Here is an 18,814-nt window from a genome sequence, read left to right as displayed (position 1 = left end):
GGGGGCCGGGTATGGTGCAGTCTCCTCGAGGCTGCCGCCCGCTTCCCGCACCGTCCCCCAGTGCCAAGGCCCGCGCGCCATCCAGCCCTGCGGTCAGGAAAGCCGGGAGCCCTGCGATTTATACATCTATTAATTACCTCCAGCATGGAAGAACTGCCTATAAATACAGTGGCACTTTAGATAAAAGTTTCATGCAGCTATTTAGATCCTTTAAAATATAAATGATTTCCTCTAAATTTTTTATCATAAATCAGGGCATGGAGCTAGGCGACAAGACGCCGATTTCCCCCCTGATGGGAGCAAAGCCTTCGCTTGTTTTCCCTCTTTCTTTTTCTTTTCCACCTTTTTTGTTCTTCTTTTTTTAAATTTACAGAGGCTAGTTAATGGCTCTGTTTTTTTTTGCTGTTCCAGGCCTTAATGGGAAGTGAAGAGGTGGCAGGAAGGTTCACCCCCCTTTCCTGGAGACTGCCTAGTGTTGGGGGAAAGCTTGTGGTGTTGAGCAGCAGACCTGAGTTCAAATGCTGTCCTTGCTACTTATTCCTGTGTGCCCTCAAGGAACACACACTTTCTCTGAGCCTCAGTGTTCCCCACTGTGAAATAGACATAATAATAGCATCTACTTCATAGTTAGGGTGGCTGTGAGGATGAACTGACATAATGCACAGCCAGGCAGAGTAAGACCTCAAGAAACAATGAGCTGTGAAGTGATAGACAAGTTACTTCACCCTTCTGAGCCTCAGTTTCCTTATCTATAAAGAAAAGGTGGATGGATAATGCTCACTTCTAGGGAGTTATTATGAAGACTGAATAAGACAACAGCAGATTCTAAACTAAACTGTACTCTAAATAGGGACCATGTAGCCTGTTTATCATCACATTCCTAGACCTAGCATGTGCCCAGCACACAGGAGGCGCTCAGTGAACAGTTGATGAACACTTGGAGCAACAGAGCCTCCTGCTCTGTCTGCAGAGCACCCTGCAGAACCATCAGAACTTGGTTTCCATTTATGGTGATGGATTTGGCATCTACCCTCTTTCCAAGATCCGTGCTTAGAAACTTGGCATGTCTACACTGAAAGGGCCTGTGGAAACGATCTCCCTAACTCCCTTGTAGTGATGAGGAAACTGAGGCCCAGAGCTCATGAGTGACTTGTCCAGGGTCATGTCATGTGGCAGGTTAGCTACATATCCATGTTTGAATCCAGACCTCCTGTGGTCTCTGTCCACCACCCTTTGCTACTTCTTCACACCAAGCTGAGTGGGTAAGAGAAATGGCCTAATCTCTTGACCATGGAAGAGATGACAGCCAACTAGGCCACGTGGGGGTTGACTTCAGGACTTTGAACTCTAAGATGGCCGTGAACAGGAGAAAAGGAAGGCAAAACCAGTCCTCATGTGCCAGGAATAGGACTATGTATTTATTGAGTCCAGATTCTTGAGGACAGGTACAGAGCTGGCCATGCTGCTGATGACAGAGAGGTTCTGAAGTTCAGAGCTCAAAGATGGACACAGTGGGACATACATTGGGAGTGGAGGGGGGAGTATGAAAAAACCAAGCACCAACTGTAGGATGTTATTCAGAAGAGTCCACTGGGCTGTGGCACCTCAAATCCAAACCATTGACTCGGATTCTCCTCGAAGCAGCAGACTAAACCCAGAAAACCTAGGATCTCTCGCTTCTACTCCAGACCCCTGCAACCCAATTCCTGCACAGCCACCAGAAGCAGACCTCACATCCCGTCACTGTCTTGCCTAAACACTATAGTGGCTCCTCACTCTCCTTGGAGCAAAACCTACCCCCCCCCCCCCCCCCCCCAGAAACTCCAGTGCCAGCCTTTTGACTATGTCATTTCCCACATTTCTTTTTCTTTTTTTTTTGAGGAAGATTAGCCCTGAGCTAACTACTGCCAGTCCTCCTCTTTTTGCTGAGGAAGCCTGGCCCTGAGCTAACATCCATGCCCATCTTCCTCTACTTTATATGTGGGACACCTACCACAGCATGGCATGTCAAGCGGTGCCATGTCCGCACCCAGGATCCGAACCAGCAAACCCCGGGCCACTGAGAAGTGGAACGTGCGAACTTAACTGCTGTGCCACCGGGCCAGCCTCCGTTTCCCACATTTCCTCACTATACTCCCACCACTCCAGCCTTCCTGCTCTTCCCTGATGGCCCTAAGCTTACTCGCACCTCAGGGCTCTCACACTTGCTGTTCCCCTTATCTTCCATTTTATCATTCAGGCCTTGCCTCAAAGGTCACTCCTTCCCTTTCTGTCCCTGCATTCTCTATTTGATCACTGTGGTCTATTTTCTCTGTAGCAGTTATCACTACTCCAGGCTGTCTTTTTTATTGCTCACCTTCTCCTGAAGCATCAGCTCCATGGGGGTGGGGGAGGGGTTAGCAGGAGTAGGGGGCTGTCTATCTTGTTTACAGCTGAATTTCTATCTCCTAACGTAGTGGCTACCACATAGTTGGTGCTCAATAAACATAGTCAGTAAAAGAATGCATGACGAAGTGCTCTTGGAAATCCCCGGCTGGGTCCCCTCACTTTTCATAGGAGGAAACTGAGGCTGTGAGGATTCAGGGACCTGCCTGGAGCCCTCCTGCCTGAGCACCAGTGCTTGTCCGAGGCAGGGACCTCAAGGGAAGCGGAGGGCTCCTGGCACGTGCGGATCCCTCACGGATGCTCGGCCTCCACCTCTTGAGTCCCTCTGGGCATCTCGAATCGTCGGAGTCCGTGCAGACAATGCCGGGGCGCGGCCGGCAGGCGAGTCCGGCAGCAGCTGCGCAGGCGGCGGGTACATGTGAGAAGTTTGTGAAAGGAGACGAGAGAAAGGGAGAGGAAGGTGAGGCGGGCGGCTGCGAACACCTGGCGAGGCAGCCCCACCAGCTGCCTCCCCGCGATGGCATCTTGAGTTCGGCCGGCAGTCCTATCCGGGCCATCTCCCGTTCCACCCGTCTTCCCCCTCCCAACTCCCTGAGGTGGAGCTTGGCCGGGGATGCAGGTGGGAGCGGGTAGCTGCTGGCTTCTCCCACTGGCCTCAGCCGGAAGCTTGCCTGGAGCAGGGCCAGCCTCTGAGCCTTTGGAAGCAAGGCCTTCTTGCCTTCTGGGAGAAAAGTAAAAGCCAGCTCATCCCATTCCCTCAGCCTCCTGGCTTGCGTGGCAGGGAAAACTGGTGCCAGACCAGGATGTTAGTTAAAAGCATTGGCTCGGGAGTCAGAAAAACCTAGGTTCCCATCCCTACCCTACCATGATTAACTGTGTGACCTTGAGCAACTCAGTCTCTCTGTGCCTCGGTTTTCTCATCTGTAAAATGGAGATAGCAATATCAACTTCACAGGCTTGATGTGGGGATTCAGTGTACAATAGTTCTAAAGCACATAGCCCAGAGCCTGGCACACAGGAACCACTCCACAAAAAGCTCTTCTTGTTGTCACCATCACCATAGGCCAGAGTCCCGGGGAGAGTATTATTCATACATTCATTCATTCAACACAAAATACTATATTAAGCTCCTACATGGTGCCTAGCCTCTAGACATAGGCACTGGAGACACAAGGACAGATATGACTCATCCTCAAAGAGGTCCCAGAATCCTTCAAGGAGCAGAGACCATAAAACATCATGTTCTTACCAAGAGATAATAGAGGAAGATGCAGAAGACTCAAAGAAGGAAAACTCTCTCTTTGAGTCTTGGGGTGAAACTTACATAATTAAGTCAGGGCTTTCAAATAATAACAATAATAATGATGATGACGTCAAGTAGCAAGTTTCCAGTTGAGGGTCCCACATCACCTGCATGCAAGTCACCTATGTCTATTAAAAGCACCTGATTCCTTGAGGTCAAAATCTCTGGGTGTGGTCCAAGGTTGCTGTATTTTAAGAGGCTGCAGATGATTCCCAGTCGTACTAAAGTTGAAAACCACTGGCCCACAGGAAAATGCCTCTGACCCCTGCCCCAGCACCCCTATAGAGCTGGTCCTTCTGGAGGACATAGTGCTTTGTGTCCTGACTTCGGGTTACATGTGGCAATTCCATGTCCCCACCTGACTCTGAGCTCTCAAAGCAGGTGTACTCTATACTGCAGAAACTACCACAAGACTCAGCTGTAGCAGGTGTTCTGAAATGATTGTAAAATGAAGAAAATGCCCCCTTTAACATCACTTGCATAAATGCCCATGTGGTTCTTACTTGGACACTCAGACAGATTTTGTTTGGTTCGTAAATTATGTATACGTGTGTGTGTTTTAATTGTCATTTAATGCCATGGGCGTGGGGTCAGGGGCATGTGCTCTCCGGCTTACCACAGTCCCAATCTTCCCTTTTATACACTCAGCTAATTTATTTTACCAGACTTGCCCCTGATAGAATTTAAGTTTGCAAATCCTATAAAGTGTAGAGGATGTTATCAATTGTGTTCTATGGCTCTCCTTCCAATTGCCTTCTATATGATGTTTTCCTCCTTTCTTCTCCAGTCCCTTACCTCCTGGGCCTTCTCAAAGAGACCGGTCCCTAAGGCTGGGTGTCTCCTTGCTGCTGGCTCCCCAGAGCTGCTAATAGACCTTCTTGAAGGGAAGTATAGGAAAAACCCAGGGAACACAGGTTGCCTGATGCAGGCGTGATTTTTGATTTTTGATCTAATGCCTGGGAATGCTGGAGTGGGGCTGGTGAGCTGAAGGTCTGCACTTGAGGCCTAAGGGGGCCAGCTGGTTTTGCTCTGGGTCTGACCCCTGCCTGACCTCCACCCTGGCTAGTGTCTCCCAGGCCCCTGAGGGGACAAAGCAGAGAAGGATGGAAGGTTGAGTCTTTCCCTCTGTTTCTAGGGGTTCAGCTTCACAGACAATAGGGTCTTATGGAGTGAGTGTAGGTCTCAGGGCACCATGGGGCGAGGCAAGTTACAGATTCTTCTCCCCGAAGGATCCAGTATCCTCATCTTTCCTTCCCCTTTCCCTTTTGCCTTCCAACATTGGGCAGAAAATAAGAATGAGTGGTCCTAAATGCTGGTGAGTGATAAAATTATGCTGCATTCAGCTCCTGGGGAGTTAAGGGCTCTGGAGAGAAGCTCCTTACTCGCTCAAAATGTGTCTCATTTAAATTAACCAGAATAATAATCTTCTGCTAGAGCTGGAAGCACTTAGCAATCATCCAGTCCAGCCTTCCCCTTGTGGATAAACTGAGGCCCAGCCAGGGTCACATAGGCCCAATGTTAGAATGCTGTCCAAACTCCAGCCCTCCTGAGGCCCAAGATGCTGGTGTGTATTCTGTATTGCAAGAACCCCAGCAGCCTTGCTCTGTGTCTGGTGCATGAATCTGCATCTCCACTGCAGTACAAGTTTACAGTCATTTTCCCGTAGTGGATTTTAGACTGGTGACTCTGTGAGGACAGGGACAGAATCTGATTCATTTCTCTGTCCCAGCCCTCTGCGTGGGGTCTGGCACAAAGCAGCTGTTGAATGAGTGAAGGAGAGCAAGGAACTAGTTTGCACATGCAGACAAACCAGGTGCACACCATCTCCAGGGGGACGACCCAGGCCGCTCCTGCTCCCAAAGCTTTCTCTTTAAGTTGAGGGGGGAAGAAGACAGGAACTAACATTTCTTCCATGATTTCAGTGTGCCAGGCACTGTGCCAAATGCTTATCTCAGTGCATTCCTTACAACAATCACTGGAGGAGAAACTACCACCTTCACTTGATGCATGAGGAAACTGCGGGACCCAGACCCTGAGATGGCTCATGGCCTCTCAGCCGGCAATAGGCCCAGAGGCCTACTGAATTTGAGAGCCAGGCTGTGCCCCACAGCCTGAGGTTGTGAGGAGGTTTACCAAGCACCACGTTGGGTGCTGGATGCTTTCCTTTCTACTCCAGCTGGAAACATCTTCGCTGGAACCCAAGAAGGCAAACAGTCGTGCAACTCCCATTTTAGAGCCGAGGAAAGCCAGGCTCAGAGAGGTTTAGTGAAAGGACCGCACCTGGGATGAGCTCTTTTCTCTCATTGGAAGGCGGGACCCAGGCTAGGGCACTGACTCGGTTGCGGAAGAAGGATTGGCGGACCGAGGGTGGAAGCCCGGACCTAGGCTGGGCTTCCTCTTAGGCCAAGGGGTGGCCCCCTTCAGCACCCCACCCCCTCACCCCATTTTAACATTCTGGGAAACCCGGCCCACGCCCCCGGGACGCGAGGCTTTAGCCCGCAGGCTTGTCGGATCTCTGAACCCCGAAGGCCAAGGCTGTTCCCAGGGCGGAGGCGGCGTCCCCCGCGAGGTGGGCTCAGCTGGGCGCGCAGGGCTTCTCTCCATCCCGAAGGGCGGCGCGGCCGCGGTCCCAGGATTCCCCATCCATTATTCACGATGTTTACTAGCGTGTGGAAAGGAGAGGAGAGGAGGGACCAAGAGGGGATGAGAGCAGAGGGGAGGCGGGGGCGGGGCAGTACTAAGCCCCGGGCTCTTGGGTCCCGAATCTTCGGGAAGGAAGACAAAGTAACTAAGTGCTTAAGAGCCTGGAAAGTCAGACTTGGCGCCTGGCACACAGTAGGCCATCAGTAAATACTTGTGGAATGGATAACTGAATGAGTGTGAATGGCTCTGCTCCCGACCAACTCTGTTGGTCTTGGGCATATCACTTAACCCCTTTGACCCTTGTTTTTCTTATCTGTAAAACGGAATAACAGCACCTGCTCCATAGGGTGTGAGGATACCATGAGCTAGCTCTCTAAATTGCCTAGCACATATCATCAGCTCAAATAATGGTAGCCATGGTTATGGGGAATGGGGCTTGCAAGCGTTGGCAGCCCAGGGAAAGTGCACTGACTCCCAAGGCCGGTGGGCAGTCCCGAACTATTACTATTCTAAAAAATACTCAGTAAGCTTCTTTAGACTGACCAGTTGGGGAAAGGGGGAGGGGGCCAATTGTCTTTTTCCAACGAAGGCAAGAAAGGCTAGCGTCAGGAGGAAGCCACAGGCCTCCAGGACTGGGCAAGCAGTTACTTTCCCCACCTTCACCCCGGCAGCGGTTGGGACGTGGGGGTCACCTGGGGCTCATTCTGGCAGCCCCTCATCCTCCCTGGAGCCGGTCTGAGCTCTTGGAGGCGCCTCTTCGCTGCGCCGCGGGGCCAGGCTCTGGTGGACGGCTCGGGCGTGGGGCCAGGAGCGCCCTGGAAATGGGCAGTTGGCGGCAGCCGGACCGACAAGGAGTGTGTGTGTGTGTGTGTGTGTGTGTGTGTGTGTGTGATAGGGGGTTGGAGTAGGGTCAGCTTCCTGGTCAGCCCGGGGCTGCCCTTCGATCTGGGCAGTGCGAGTTGGGACAGGACAGCAGATGTTTGGGACTTGGGGGGAAAAATGTCTACGAAGAGGAAAGAATCCGGAAAGTCTGCCGGGCTGGAGCCAGGTGGGGCGGGGCGGACCGGGAGAAGCCAGTGGGGCCGGGGTATAAATGCTGTGGCGGGGGCGACCGTGGCGGGCACAGAGAGGCGCGTGGAGAGCTGCTGCCTGGCCTCGCCTCCCGGGCTGCCCCTGCGAGTCCCGGGCGCGTGAGCACGCCTGCGCGCGCCCGGGCCCTTCCTGGCAGGCTGCTTGTAAGATGAGTGAAGAAGCAGGTGGGGGAGAGGGGAGGCAGCGAGCGAGAGGGCGAAGAGAGCGCGGGCGCTGAGCGGCGTTCACTTGGAGCGCGGCGAGCGAACGAGAAGAGCCTGATCCATGTCCCTCGCTGCCTCCCTGCCAGGCGCGCGAAGATGATGGCCATGAACACCAAGCAGCCTTTCGGCATGCACCCGGTGCTTCAAGAACCCAAATTCTCCAGCCTGCACTCCGGCTCCGAGGCCATGCGCCGAGTCTGTCTCCCAGCCCCGCAGGTACGTAGTGGAGCATAATTACCGCTCTAAGGCACATTTTTTGACAGGCACTTGCTTCATGTTTTTTTCATGTTGCCCAGAACAATCACCGCTGTCTGAACCCCTCTCCTTGTCTCCCCCACGCTCTCTCCCGGCGCGCGCTCTCTCTCATTCATGTCTCTGATCCACACGTCTGTTCCAGCAGAGCCTCTGTCCCCGTATTAATTTTTATGACCTGGGCTTTGAGGAGACGCATCTCGGTTGCTTGAAAATGTGTTTTAATCCTGAGTTGACAGTATTCCCCACTGACCGTGCTGTGCGCCTTCTTGCTTGCAGCTGCAGGGTAATATATTTGGAGGCTTTGATGAGAGCCTGCTGGCACGCGCCGAAGCTCTGGCGGCTGTGGATATCGTCTCCCACGGCAAGAACCATCCATTCAAGCCCGACGCCACCTACCATACCATGAGCAGCGTGCCCTGTACGTCCACTTCGTCCACCGTGCCCATCTCCCACCCGGCCGCGCTCACCTCGCACCCACACCACGCGGTGCACCAGGGCCTCGAGGGCGACCTGCTGGAGCACATCTCGCCCACGCTGAGCGTGAGCGGCTTGGGTGCCCCGGAGCACTCGGTGATGCCGGCGCAGATCCACCCGCACCACCTGGGCGCCATGGGCCACCTGCACCAGGCCATGGGCATGAGTCACCCACACGCCGTGGCGCCTCACAGCGCCATGCCCACATGCCTCAGCGACGTGGAGTCGGACCCGCGAGAGCTCGAGGCCTTCGCCGAGCGCTTCAAGCAGCGGCGCATCAAGCTAGGGGTGACCCAGGCGGACGTGGGCGCGGCTCTAGCCAACCTCAAGATTCCCGGCGTAGGCTCGCTCAGTCAGAGCACCATCTGCAGGTTCGAATCTCTCACTCTCTCGCACAACAATATGATCGCGCTCAAGCCAGTGCTCCAGGCGTGGCTGGAGGAAGCCGAGGCAGCCTACCGAGAGAAAAACAGCAAGCCGGAGCTCTTCAACGGCAGTGAGAGGAAGCGCAAACGCACGTCCATTGCGGCGCCGGAGAAGCGCTCACTCGAGGCCTACTTCGCTATCCAGCCGCGACCCTCCTCCGAGAAGATTGCGGCCATCGCTGAGAAACTGGACCTTAAAAAGAACGTGGTGAGGGTCTGGTTCTGCAACCAGAGACAGAAACAGAAACGAATGAAGTACTCAGCTGTCCACTGACTGCGGTGGGGCGCAGCGTCCGGGGCCGGGAGAGCTGAGTGTACGTCCTGGGGGGAACGGTTATAGGGGACTCCAGGACATTTCCTGGCAGGTCAGGTTCTCTCCCCTGAAGCCACAGACTTTCCCCTTTATCCCCCCAGGTTGCCTCCCGGCCTTCTCTTTCTCTTTTTTCCTTCCTATTCCCACCAGAAAAGTTTTGGCACTAAGAAAAAAATTCATGAAAGGCAGGCCTGGAGGGAGTGGTGCTGTCCGTGGTGCTGAAAATCACCCTCGCGCGCCGGACTGTGCGACCTCAGGGCAGGAGCCTAAACGCAGGGGATAGTGAATTGGCCTGCCCGCACGACTATGTGGTCAAGGCGCCACTTTGCTAAGAGCAATTAGGCAAGCGGTGAAGGGATGGGAAGGAAGTGATAAATAATAACACAAAGTCTAACTGGGGCACAAACGTACTGGAGATTTATTTAGAATATATAAAATACATGTATGTTTCCAAAGGATAGCCTTATACTCCTTTCCCCGCCTAAATTTTATCCCCCTCATCCTTTGGTCTGCTGTAAGTTCTCTAAGGTGGCATGGATTAGGTTCAGGGATAGGGTGCGGGGAGTTGGGGTTCCGAGCTGTTCTCCAGGTAAGTCGGGCTTCAGACAAGCTGGGCTCAATTTGGCGACTGAAAATGCTGGGATCCCTTAGCTGTTTGCAAGCAGCAGCCGGCACCCGCTCTGGCCCATCCTCCACATCTGCTGGCGTTTGAGGGGTGATTACCGCTTGCTGGAGAGCGGGGGATTGGTACTGATCCGGACAGATTGAGGACTCTCTGACCAGAGCTCGCTGCTCCAGCCAGACTCCCAGCGCAGCGTAGAGGCGGCCGCTCGAAAGTAATTGTAACTTCTCCAAATCATATGCAAGTCCTTCCAACACGTCTAACCTCGTTGCGCTTTTCTTATTGTTGTTAGCATCGTTGTTTCCTATTATTTATTTAACTTCGCTTCTTTCCATCCCCCTTATATGGGTGGGAGTTCACTTATAGTTTTGGGCGGAAAGAGGGGCCAGACCGCCCCGTCACGTTTTATCTTTCGTTGCTTCATGTAATTTGCGTGTTGCTGTGTGACTTTTGGTTTCATACTCCGAAAAGACACAAATAAAATGTTGTTTTCTTCTCTCTTCACCCTTGAATTAACTTATAAAATAAATGCTTTATTTTTCAACCCGAATCGCAGTGCTTTTCTTTCTCAGAAGCTAAGAAGTACTAGTCTTGGAAAGGATTTTGAAAGTGAGACCAGGAAGAGCTGGGCTGTCACTTCTGCAGGCCAGTCTCCGGCCATCTGCTCTATTTTCTCCTCTTCCTCAGCCGCCTCACCCTCTCACCCTCATCCCCTCCAGGAGATCCCGCCGCTAGTCTCCCGACCTCAGGGTTTCAAGGCACTTCCCTCCACGGGTCCCCGCGTGCGAATTTATCAGCCTCTTTTTCTCAACTTCACTCAGACTGCGCAAACTTTGATGCCTGACTGATGGGAGTAGGAGCCCCCAGTGCCTCCACTCATTGGCTGTTCGATACTGAGGGCAATTTCTTAACTTCTCCGAGCCTCCATTGCTTGTCTGCAGGATGAAGATGCTAATGCCTACCTCGGAAGGTTATTGTCGGGACTAAGATTGTTTATTTAAGGCGCCTGGTAGTGCTTGGCGCTTAACAGGAAACACTATTTTAAAAGATGCAAAGGGCTAGCCAGAAAGTAAGGGGATGGATGCAAACAGGCAGGCAAGTACTCTTCGCTGGGACAGAGTCCGTTGAGGTCCCTTGGGATCTCTTCAGAAATTCACGTGGAATTGTCACCCAAGGGTCTATCTCGGCTTCTCTGAGGGGCCTACATAAGATGTCTGCTGCAAAGATCCTAGCCTAGTGCCCTGTACACAGTAGGTGCTCAGCAGATACCAGATCCATTCTCTCTCTTCCACTCCCTCTAAAAGGAGGAAGAAACCTTTTTATTTGTGAGCCGCAGAAACACCTTCATGATTTAAAAATTAATGCTCCAAGTCCAGGAGTCGTATGCACATTTCTCCACTGCGTCTTCAGAGAGCTCTGGGTCATCAGATCTCTGGCCCGAAATTCCAAGCAGAGCGGGTCTCCCCTCCGTGCAGCGCGCCCCCCTATTGCAAAAGCAATCCTGAGGATCGCCCCCAGCCCCGGACCTCAGCCCCTCTGCCCCGCCTTGCGCAACAGCTCCAGCGATGCCTCCACCTCCCTCTCCATCGGGTGTCCTTTAATAATAAATGCCCTTATGCCATTACATTATATTGTGGGTTTTGAAAATTTAAAATACGGCTGATGCAATATTAATTGCCTATAGTGGTATAAAACACAGGGCCGGAGCCCAGCTGGGCTGCAGAGGAGGCGGCCGTGAGCGTCCCGAGCCGAAGCGAAGCGCTCCAGACAGACGCGCCTTTGCGGGCTGCGAGATTTCCTGCAGGTAAGAGCCTTCGGCTTTTCTGGCCCGAGAAAGAAGCCGATATCCGCCTCCATCTCCTTTTCGAAAAGTTCCCTGTTGTTATTTATTTAGGTTTTTTTTTTAAATTCATAACCGCAAAAGTTTGGGAGACTTTTTGGAGAGGGCGAGATGAGCCTCCTGGGCGCAAGATCTGCGCCGGAACCGCCGGGCTAGGTTACGAGTGGGACCTGCGCCTCTGCCCCGCGGCCGCTTCAGGCGCCCCGGACCGCCTGCACGCTGGAGTGTTTTGACCAAATTCTACCTGCAGGCGGGAGTTGCGGGCGGGAGTTGTGGCCCGGTCCACGACGCGCTCCACCCTCTCCCACCCCGTGAGTGCGCCGCGTCGGCGCCTCCGCCTCACTCCTTGGGCTTGCTCAGGAAGCAACGGGAGCTGTGTGTTCTCCGGCATTGTGCCGTCGCCTTTGCCACTTGTCTGGCGGAGGCACAGACCTCTTGAAGGTGGGGCTTGGGTGGGTACCAGCCGGTTTCGGGTTCACACAGGCCTGGTTTGCCTCCTGGTGGGCTATTTCCTAACCATGTGACCTTAGTCAAGTCACACCACCTCTCCGAGCCTCTGCTGATGGCTGTAAAACCTCACAAAAATTATTTTTGAGTAATTGAAAAGCACCCTGGTGCAGATTTTCCTTTCCCAAATCCTGCCAACTTGCAACATTCACTGTCCAAGGCCAAGCTGGGAGTGGCTTTAAACTGTACCAAGAGAAAGTGAAGTCAATGTTCAGGACAGTTTGTATGGAAAGCTGCATCAGGTGTCTCAAGGTGGGAATTTGAGGGTCACTTGTAGATCAGGGGAAAGGCTTCTAGGCACCTTCCTAGCTAGAACCAGGGCCTGACCTGGAAGGAGCCAGGCATACATCAGCCAGCATGGCTGAAGCCCTGGCAGGCAGAACTTGGAGGCAGGAATCCTGCCTTTCCTGAGTCTGAGCTGTGTGACCTCTGGCCAGGAGCTTCCTCTCTCTGTGCCTAGGGTAGTGTCAGTTTTGTTCATTGTTTCACATCCAGCTCCCAGCTCATGGTTTGGCCCAGAGTGGCAGGCAATAGGTGCTGTTGAATGAATGAATAAGGTTTTTGTTTTGTAACATGAAAGGACCCCTTCCAGCCCAATCCTCTCTGGATTCTAGGGACTGTAGGAAAGAACAAAGACCATGGGGAATAGACAAGTCTCCCTGGAAGTGGGTTCAGGGTCCAGGTGGTGTCTGCATCTCAAGCTTCCATTCAAAGGCAGCCAGTTTCCTTCCTGTTTAAATCAGAAGAGCCTTTGCCTCACTCTGTGCTGATCATGGGTAGAGAGGGGCTGCTCCATGACCCAGGCCCTGGGAACCCAGAGGAGAAACAGGGAGGAGGGTCGGCGGTTACCTCTGCCCTGCTAGAGTGCCCTCCCTTGGAGGCTGAATTTTTTACTTTCTGCTGAAATGGAAACAGCTCCAGCTCTGGAGTAGACAGACATGAGATGAAATATCTACTCCATCTCTTTCCTGAGTAAGTGACTTCAGGGCTCTGAGCCTCAGTGGCCTTATCTGAAAAATTGGAAAAAAGACTATCTTTCAAGATTGCTCTGATGATTAAATGAAACCACATAAGCCCAGGGCCTGACACATAGTAGGCATTAATGGATATTTAGTATCTTTAAAACATTATTTATACTCAGAAAAGTGAGAGGTAGTGTAGCAGGGTCAAACTCAGGGCTTAGAGTCAGGTGGGATTAACATTTCCCCCTCTGTGAGCCACAGTCTGTTTATCTATAAAATGAGGGTGGTAGCAGTGTCCACCGGCTTGCCACGTGGTTGTCAGGGGCAAGCCGGAGAGTGTAAAAGAAATCTCTTTGCACACTGTGCCTCCCAGTTATGGAGGGGACAATGAATTCGCTCTCCAGGAGTCCATGGTGCGCATACATAGTTCCCTCCTAGAAGCTTGACCCCAGTAGGCGGTTCCTTGAACTCCAGCTTTCCTCCCTTGCAGATTCCTGGCAAGCATCAGGCTTCTGTGACCGCTGGAGACTCAGCGCGGCGCTCCCCCCCTGAGGGGCGGAGCTCCAGTGGGCAGAGGAGCGAAGAGGATGGGGTCTCTGATTCGCTCTCCCCCGCCCAGCTCCCACCTTTGGCACCCAGCTCTAGAAAGAGTCAGTAAAAGCCTCTCGTTTTACTGAAGGGAGAGACTGAGGCACAGAGAGGGGCAGAGGGACTTAGCTGGCTCCTTCCACTTAAAATTGCTCTTTTCCCCAGTCACGCCATCGCACTACCCCTTTTCTTTCTTTCTTAGTCTTTCTTACTCACTGATAACACCCTGTTTATTTATTTAGCAGTAAACGCGCTCGGGGAGGGCAAGTACCACGTCGGCCCAGTTCCCCTCTGCCTCCCTGAACCTAGGCAGGGCCTCGCAGAGAGTGAGCGCTTCACAAAGCTTTGTTGGATAAATGAATAATAATATCTAACAAGTATTGAGGGCTTCCTGTATGTCAGGTACTGTTCCAGGCACTTTACGTGTATTAATTTATTAATCCTTAGACAACATCATGAGCAGGTACCATTTTAACCCCCATTTTACAGATGAGAACTTGGAGGCACAGAGTGTTTACGTAACTTGCCCAGGGCAAGTGGTGAACACAGCATTTGGTGGAGAGATCTGGCAAAAACCCGGTTTCTTCACGGCACGCCTCCCCAGGTGAGACCTAACCCTGGTAGGGGGCAGGGGAGGGGGCCCGCCTGGGGTGGAGGTGGAGCAGGCGCGTCAGATTTGGCTGGAGACGCGGCGCGAGCAGAGGAGGGAGGGAAGCCGAGGGTGCCCGCTGTCCTCGCCGGGTTTCGGGCCCTCCACCCGCGCTCCGTCTCCGCGGGTCTCTCCCCTCGCATTCGCGCCGCCTCTCACCTCTGGTCCCCGTCTGTCGGTCTGTTTACTTGTCTCCAGAGAACCGGCTCTTAGCTTCCCTCCAGCCTCGCAAGCGCGAAGCTCTGACCCCAACGTGCAAGACCGAGGTGGGCCGTGTCCCAGGGGCGCGCAGAAAGCTCCCTCCCCCTTCTCTCCTCCGCGGAGCTGCCGGAGCCCCCGCGCTAACCCCGCCCCGGCGGGCAGCCGGAGCCAGCGAGGACCCCGGCGGACGAATTAGTCTCCCCTTCGATCGCTCTTTTCCGATCAGGTCAGGTTTCCCTCCGTCCCCCGACGGCGCTTCCGCACCGCCCGGCTCCCAGGGCTCCCCCGCGGGGTCGGGATTGCCCGGCGCCTCCCAGCGCCTCCGGAGAGGGCTTCCCCTCTGCTGCGCTCCGGCCTGCGGAGCCCCCCGAAATTTGGGAGGAGCGTCTCGGAGAGAAAGATGGACGGCCAGGCCCAGGCTCTTCCTGGGGGTCCTCTCTAGCCGGTGTTTCCTGTTCCCAACGAGTGGAGTACTTGTCCCTATAAAACGTCAGTTCTCTGCCCCCTACCTCAGCGCAGCCCTGCCCAGCCCGGCGCTGGAGGCAAACTGGTACGGAATACAGGACTCTCTCTCTTTTGAGTTTTAGCTTTGGTTTTAAGATTTCACACACACACAAAATCCTAGTGTTTGTCCTGGGAAAATCAGAATTTTGTGGGACTTTTTTATACACAGCATTTAATATTGTTTTTACTTTGAATTTCATAAGGTGGGAGAACCACCATAATTTCAAGAGGTCTCTGGCCCAACCCCACTCCCAATCCCAATGTCTCTCTTTCCTCAACTCACAACCCCCTTCCCCCTACACACACACACACACACACACACACCAGCCCAACTCCAAAACCCAACATCCCTGCCTGCCCCTGCGACAGAGCCCCTCAATGCCTGGGGCTTTGCTAGACGCTCACCTCTTGGCAGATGTAATGTCCAGCTCTCATAAATCAAGACCATAAAAAGCTTACTTTCATATGCACTCAATTTCTACCAAACCTAAACTAATTGCATAAATTCCTTTAGGCCACTCAAAGCTGCTCTCCGGGTTGGGATCTGATCAATTAGTCATTAGGCACTCCATTAGCTGGGGCTTAAGCTGCCTCATATAAATGTCTCCTGTCAATTTGCTTGTAATTGAATGAATAAAAAAGGGTGCAATTATCAGCACAGAGGATCAGAATGAGGAGAGGTCAATTTTATTCAAATATTTAAAAAATGTCTTAATCTAATAATAATAATAACAATAACAATAATTAGAAGGCATTTAGACACCAGCCACTCCAAGAGTCTTGTCCATGTTAAGGAAAGCTCTGGCCTGAGACACAGCAACCTGAGTGTGTATCTATGCTCTGCCGCCTGGCAAAATTTGACTCTCCCATCCTCGGGGCCTCAGTTTCTCTATCTGTAAAACAAGTTGGTGGGAGGTGATTTTCCTTCTTTTTAAAAATTAATTTTATATTTTGTCAAAGTAATTCACGCATATAGTTAAAAATTGAGTACAGAAGGGCAATTTGACCAACCTCCACCCTCAGTCACTTTTGGCTGTTTCTTTTGGAAGTTAATTACATGTTTAAATAATATATATTTGACACTGTTTCTCTTTTTTTTTTAAGTTCAAGGTTTATTTCCTAGTATTTTGATTAAATAATACATGCTTCAAATTCAAAGGAAATAGAAGATTTGCAGTGAAAAGTCTTTCTACCACCCTTGACCCAAGTTATCCAGTTCCTTTTGTTTGAAAGCAAATAACATTCTCAATTTCTGGTGTATACTCCAAAGATATTTTATTAGCTGTCATTTCTTGATTTGTCATTTTTAGTCATTGTGGATTAACTTCTTGCTATGGTGTCAGAGATCTAGAGATATAATAATCTTGAATAACCTTCCTACACCAAGAATCCTAGGAAGTTTTGCATAAAATCAATAATTTAAAAATAGGACATGAATGGGCAGTTGAAAATTGTGAATCTTTTCTTTGACCAACAATTACTTTGGAATTGTAGATCCCATATGTATAAAAACTGCCTACTCACAGACACAAAGAGTATTTATAGGTTGATTTGAGTTCTTTCTACCTCCTTCCAAATGGAATTTAAGGCAGCCTATCTGTTATTACTATGGAATTAGACACTACACATATAATGGAGGTACATTTATCTACTGGATACTTCAATTCATACAGTGCTTGGTTTTGTTAGATTCTGTTAAAAATTTATCTTCACTTCATTGTCTCCTCCAAGTGAGCCGACTTCTCCAGTAAGATGAGTTTTTCTTGCTGGACACAGGTATGATGAGGCTGGGGTGTGTGTGTGGGGGGGAACATTGACAATATCATCTAGTGATCCATCTAGGGTTGGGGTGAGCACCAGACTGCAGACATTTCATCTCAGCTTTCATGTGTGAGGGAGCAAGAACCTCAGAATATGTGTTCTGACGAAAGTGCAAGGCGGTGATCCTGACTGACTGCTGGGAGATGTACAAGGAGCCATTGTCCCAGGTGGGGTTGATTTGTATTGAACCCTGCACACTCTCTCAGTGAAGTCCCCTTGTAGTGAAAAGCGTGACTTGGAAGAGAGTCACCTGGGAGACCTGGAATCATCTCTGGTCAGCATACTGAGCACAGGCCACGTGGTGGAGTGGGAAGGAACCTGCAATGTGCACAAAGAGGTCTGAGTTCCAGGCCTTACTCTGGGATCTTGGCAACTCTATTCACTTCTCAGTGCTTCAGTTTCCCCAACTCTAACTTGAGAAAATTGAGCTAGATAGTTCAATTTTGATGAGGATTTGTGGACTCCCTTGAGAATCTGAGGTAAACTGTTTTCTTAACTCAGAAAAATGCACATCTATGCACCCAAAAGTTTTGCTAACTTCTTGAAGTTCAACCATGGACCCTTGGGTTCAACCCATGAGTTGATGGGTCTCAGGTTAAGACCCCTCGGACTAGGTGATCTAAAGGCTCTTCCTGATGTGATTATCTGAATCTATGATTAAATAGAAGCTTTTAAACAAACACTGAAATTAAATAAGTTCTGAAACCAGTTTAGCAAACTGGAAAGAATTTGACTGAAAGCACAAATAAAATGTCAATTAGACCATAAGCCGGTTGTCAATAAAGACTCCAAATGGCTTTGGCAAAATTATTTTTCAGATCAATAATCAATCTCTCAAGAGACAGTGTGATGGAGTGAAAAAAGCACTACATTAGGGGTCAAAATCCAGGTTTGTTTTTTTTTAACCAGTCTTCCGACAGCTAGAATTGAGACTTTGAGCGGGGGACTTCCCTGCTCTGGCCTCTCCTCTATCAGTAAAATGAGGAGGTTGGACCAGATGACTTCTGAAGCTTCGAGGTGTGATATTATGTGAGCTTATGTGTATAAGCACTGGCATGTCTTACATATGATATTTGTTTTGGATTATGTTATCTTTCTATTTTGTTTTCAAAAGGATAGTTGTATGATCAAAGTAGAGCTGGAAGAAGGGGCCATGGATTGTGGTATCTCCTGGGTTCCCAGCGTTGAGGTTTCTGAAACCATATGTCAGAAACACAACTCCCACCTTCTACTGAAAAAATGTCTATAAGTTTAAAAATTAAAGGCAGGGCAGGTATAGGAGGCAGGAAGAAATTAAAACATTTTTTATACTAAATAGCCCTGGTTCAGTCAAGGCAGTTCATCAGCAGGTCTGGGGAGACCCAGCGCGGTGGGGAGCAGAGGGGCTAGGAATTCATGTGGGCTGGCCAGGGTGGCACCGGGTACCCATGCTGATCCTGGCTCTGGCTGGAGTCCACAGATAAGAGAATGCTGAACAGGGCTCCTGTTCTCTGCTCCCAGATCTTCATTTTTCTACCCTTCTGACTTGGATTAACACTCGCAGCGGTAGCTCATTAGCCTTTAAGGGTCTGCATTACTGGCCACATTGTTCAGGTAAAATGATGAGAACATGAACCACCTTCAACTCTTCCACCTCCAACTTGCCAGAGTTTCTCCTTTCTGATCTATAGTCCCTCCTTCCCACCCCCAGTTTTATTGAGACATAATTGACATATAACATTGTATAAGTTTAAAGTGGACAACATAATGACAACAATATGTATCTATTGCAAAATGATCACCACAATAAGATTATTTAACATCCATCACCTTACATAGTTACATTTTTTTTCCCTTGTGGTGAGAACTTTTAAGATCTACTCTCTTAGCAACATTCAAGCATACAATACAGTATTATTAACTATAGTCATCGTATTGTACATTACCTATCCAGAACTTATTTATCTTATAATTAGAAGCTTGCTCCTTTTGACTACCTTCACTTAATTTCTCTGTACTATAGTTTTTACTTCTTGATTTTTTCACTG

The 18,814-nt window shown here is 50.7% G+C and overlaps 1 protein-coding gene across 1 annotated transcript; it reads left to right on the top strand.

Moving 5' to 3' along the window:
* The first annotated feature begins 7,722 nt into the window (after nucleotides 1-7,722).
* Nucleotides 7,723-9,054, top strand: POU4F3 (POU class 4 homeobox 3). The gene is made up of 2 exons (XM_046665441.1): nucleotides 7,723-7,842; nucleotides 8,158-9,054. The coding sequence occupies exons 1-2, from the start codon at nucleotides 7,723-7,725 to the stop codon at nucleotides 9,052-9,054; spliced, it is 1,017 nt and encodes a 338-aa protein (XP_046521397.1).
* The last annotated feature ends 9,760 nt before the right edge of the window (nucleotides 9,055-18,814 follow it).

The sequence above is a fragment of the Equus quagga genome, chromosome 7, assembly GCF_021613505.1.
Source record: "Equus quagga isolate Etosha38 chromosome 7, UCLA_HA_Equagga_1.0, whole genome shotgun sequence".
Classification (NCBI taxonomy): domain Eukaryota; kingdom Metazoa; phylum Chordata; class Mammalia; order Perissodactyla; family Equidae; genus Equus; species Equus quagga.
Note: the sequence above shows the minus strand (reverse complement) of the source record. Positions and strands in the feature narration are given on the sequence as shown.

Excerpts from the sequence above, each read along its gene's own strand:
- POU4F3 (XM_046665441.1), top strand. The coding sequence starts at position 7,723 with ATGATGGCCATGAACACCAAGCAGCCTTTCGGCATGCACCCGGTGCTT. Across the intron at positions 7,843-8,157 it reads TCTGTCTCCCAGCCCCGCAG|CTGCAGGGTAATATATTTGG; the intron begins GTACGTAGTGGA and ends TCTTGCTTGCAG.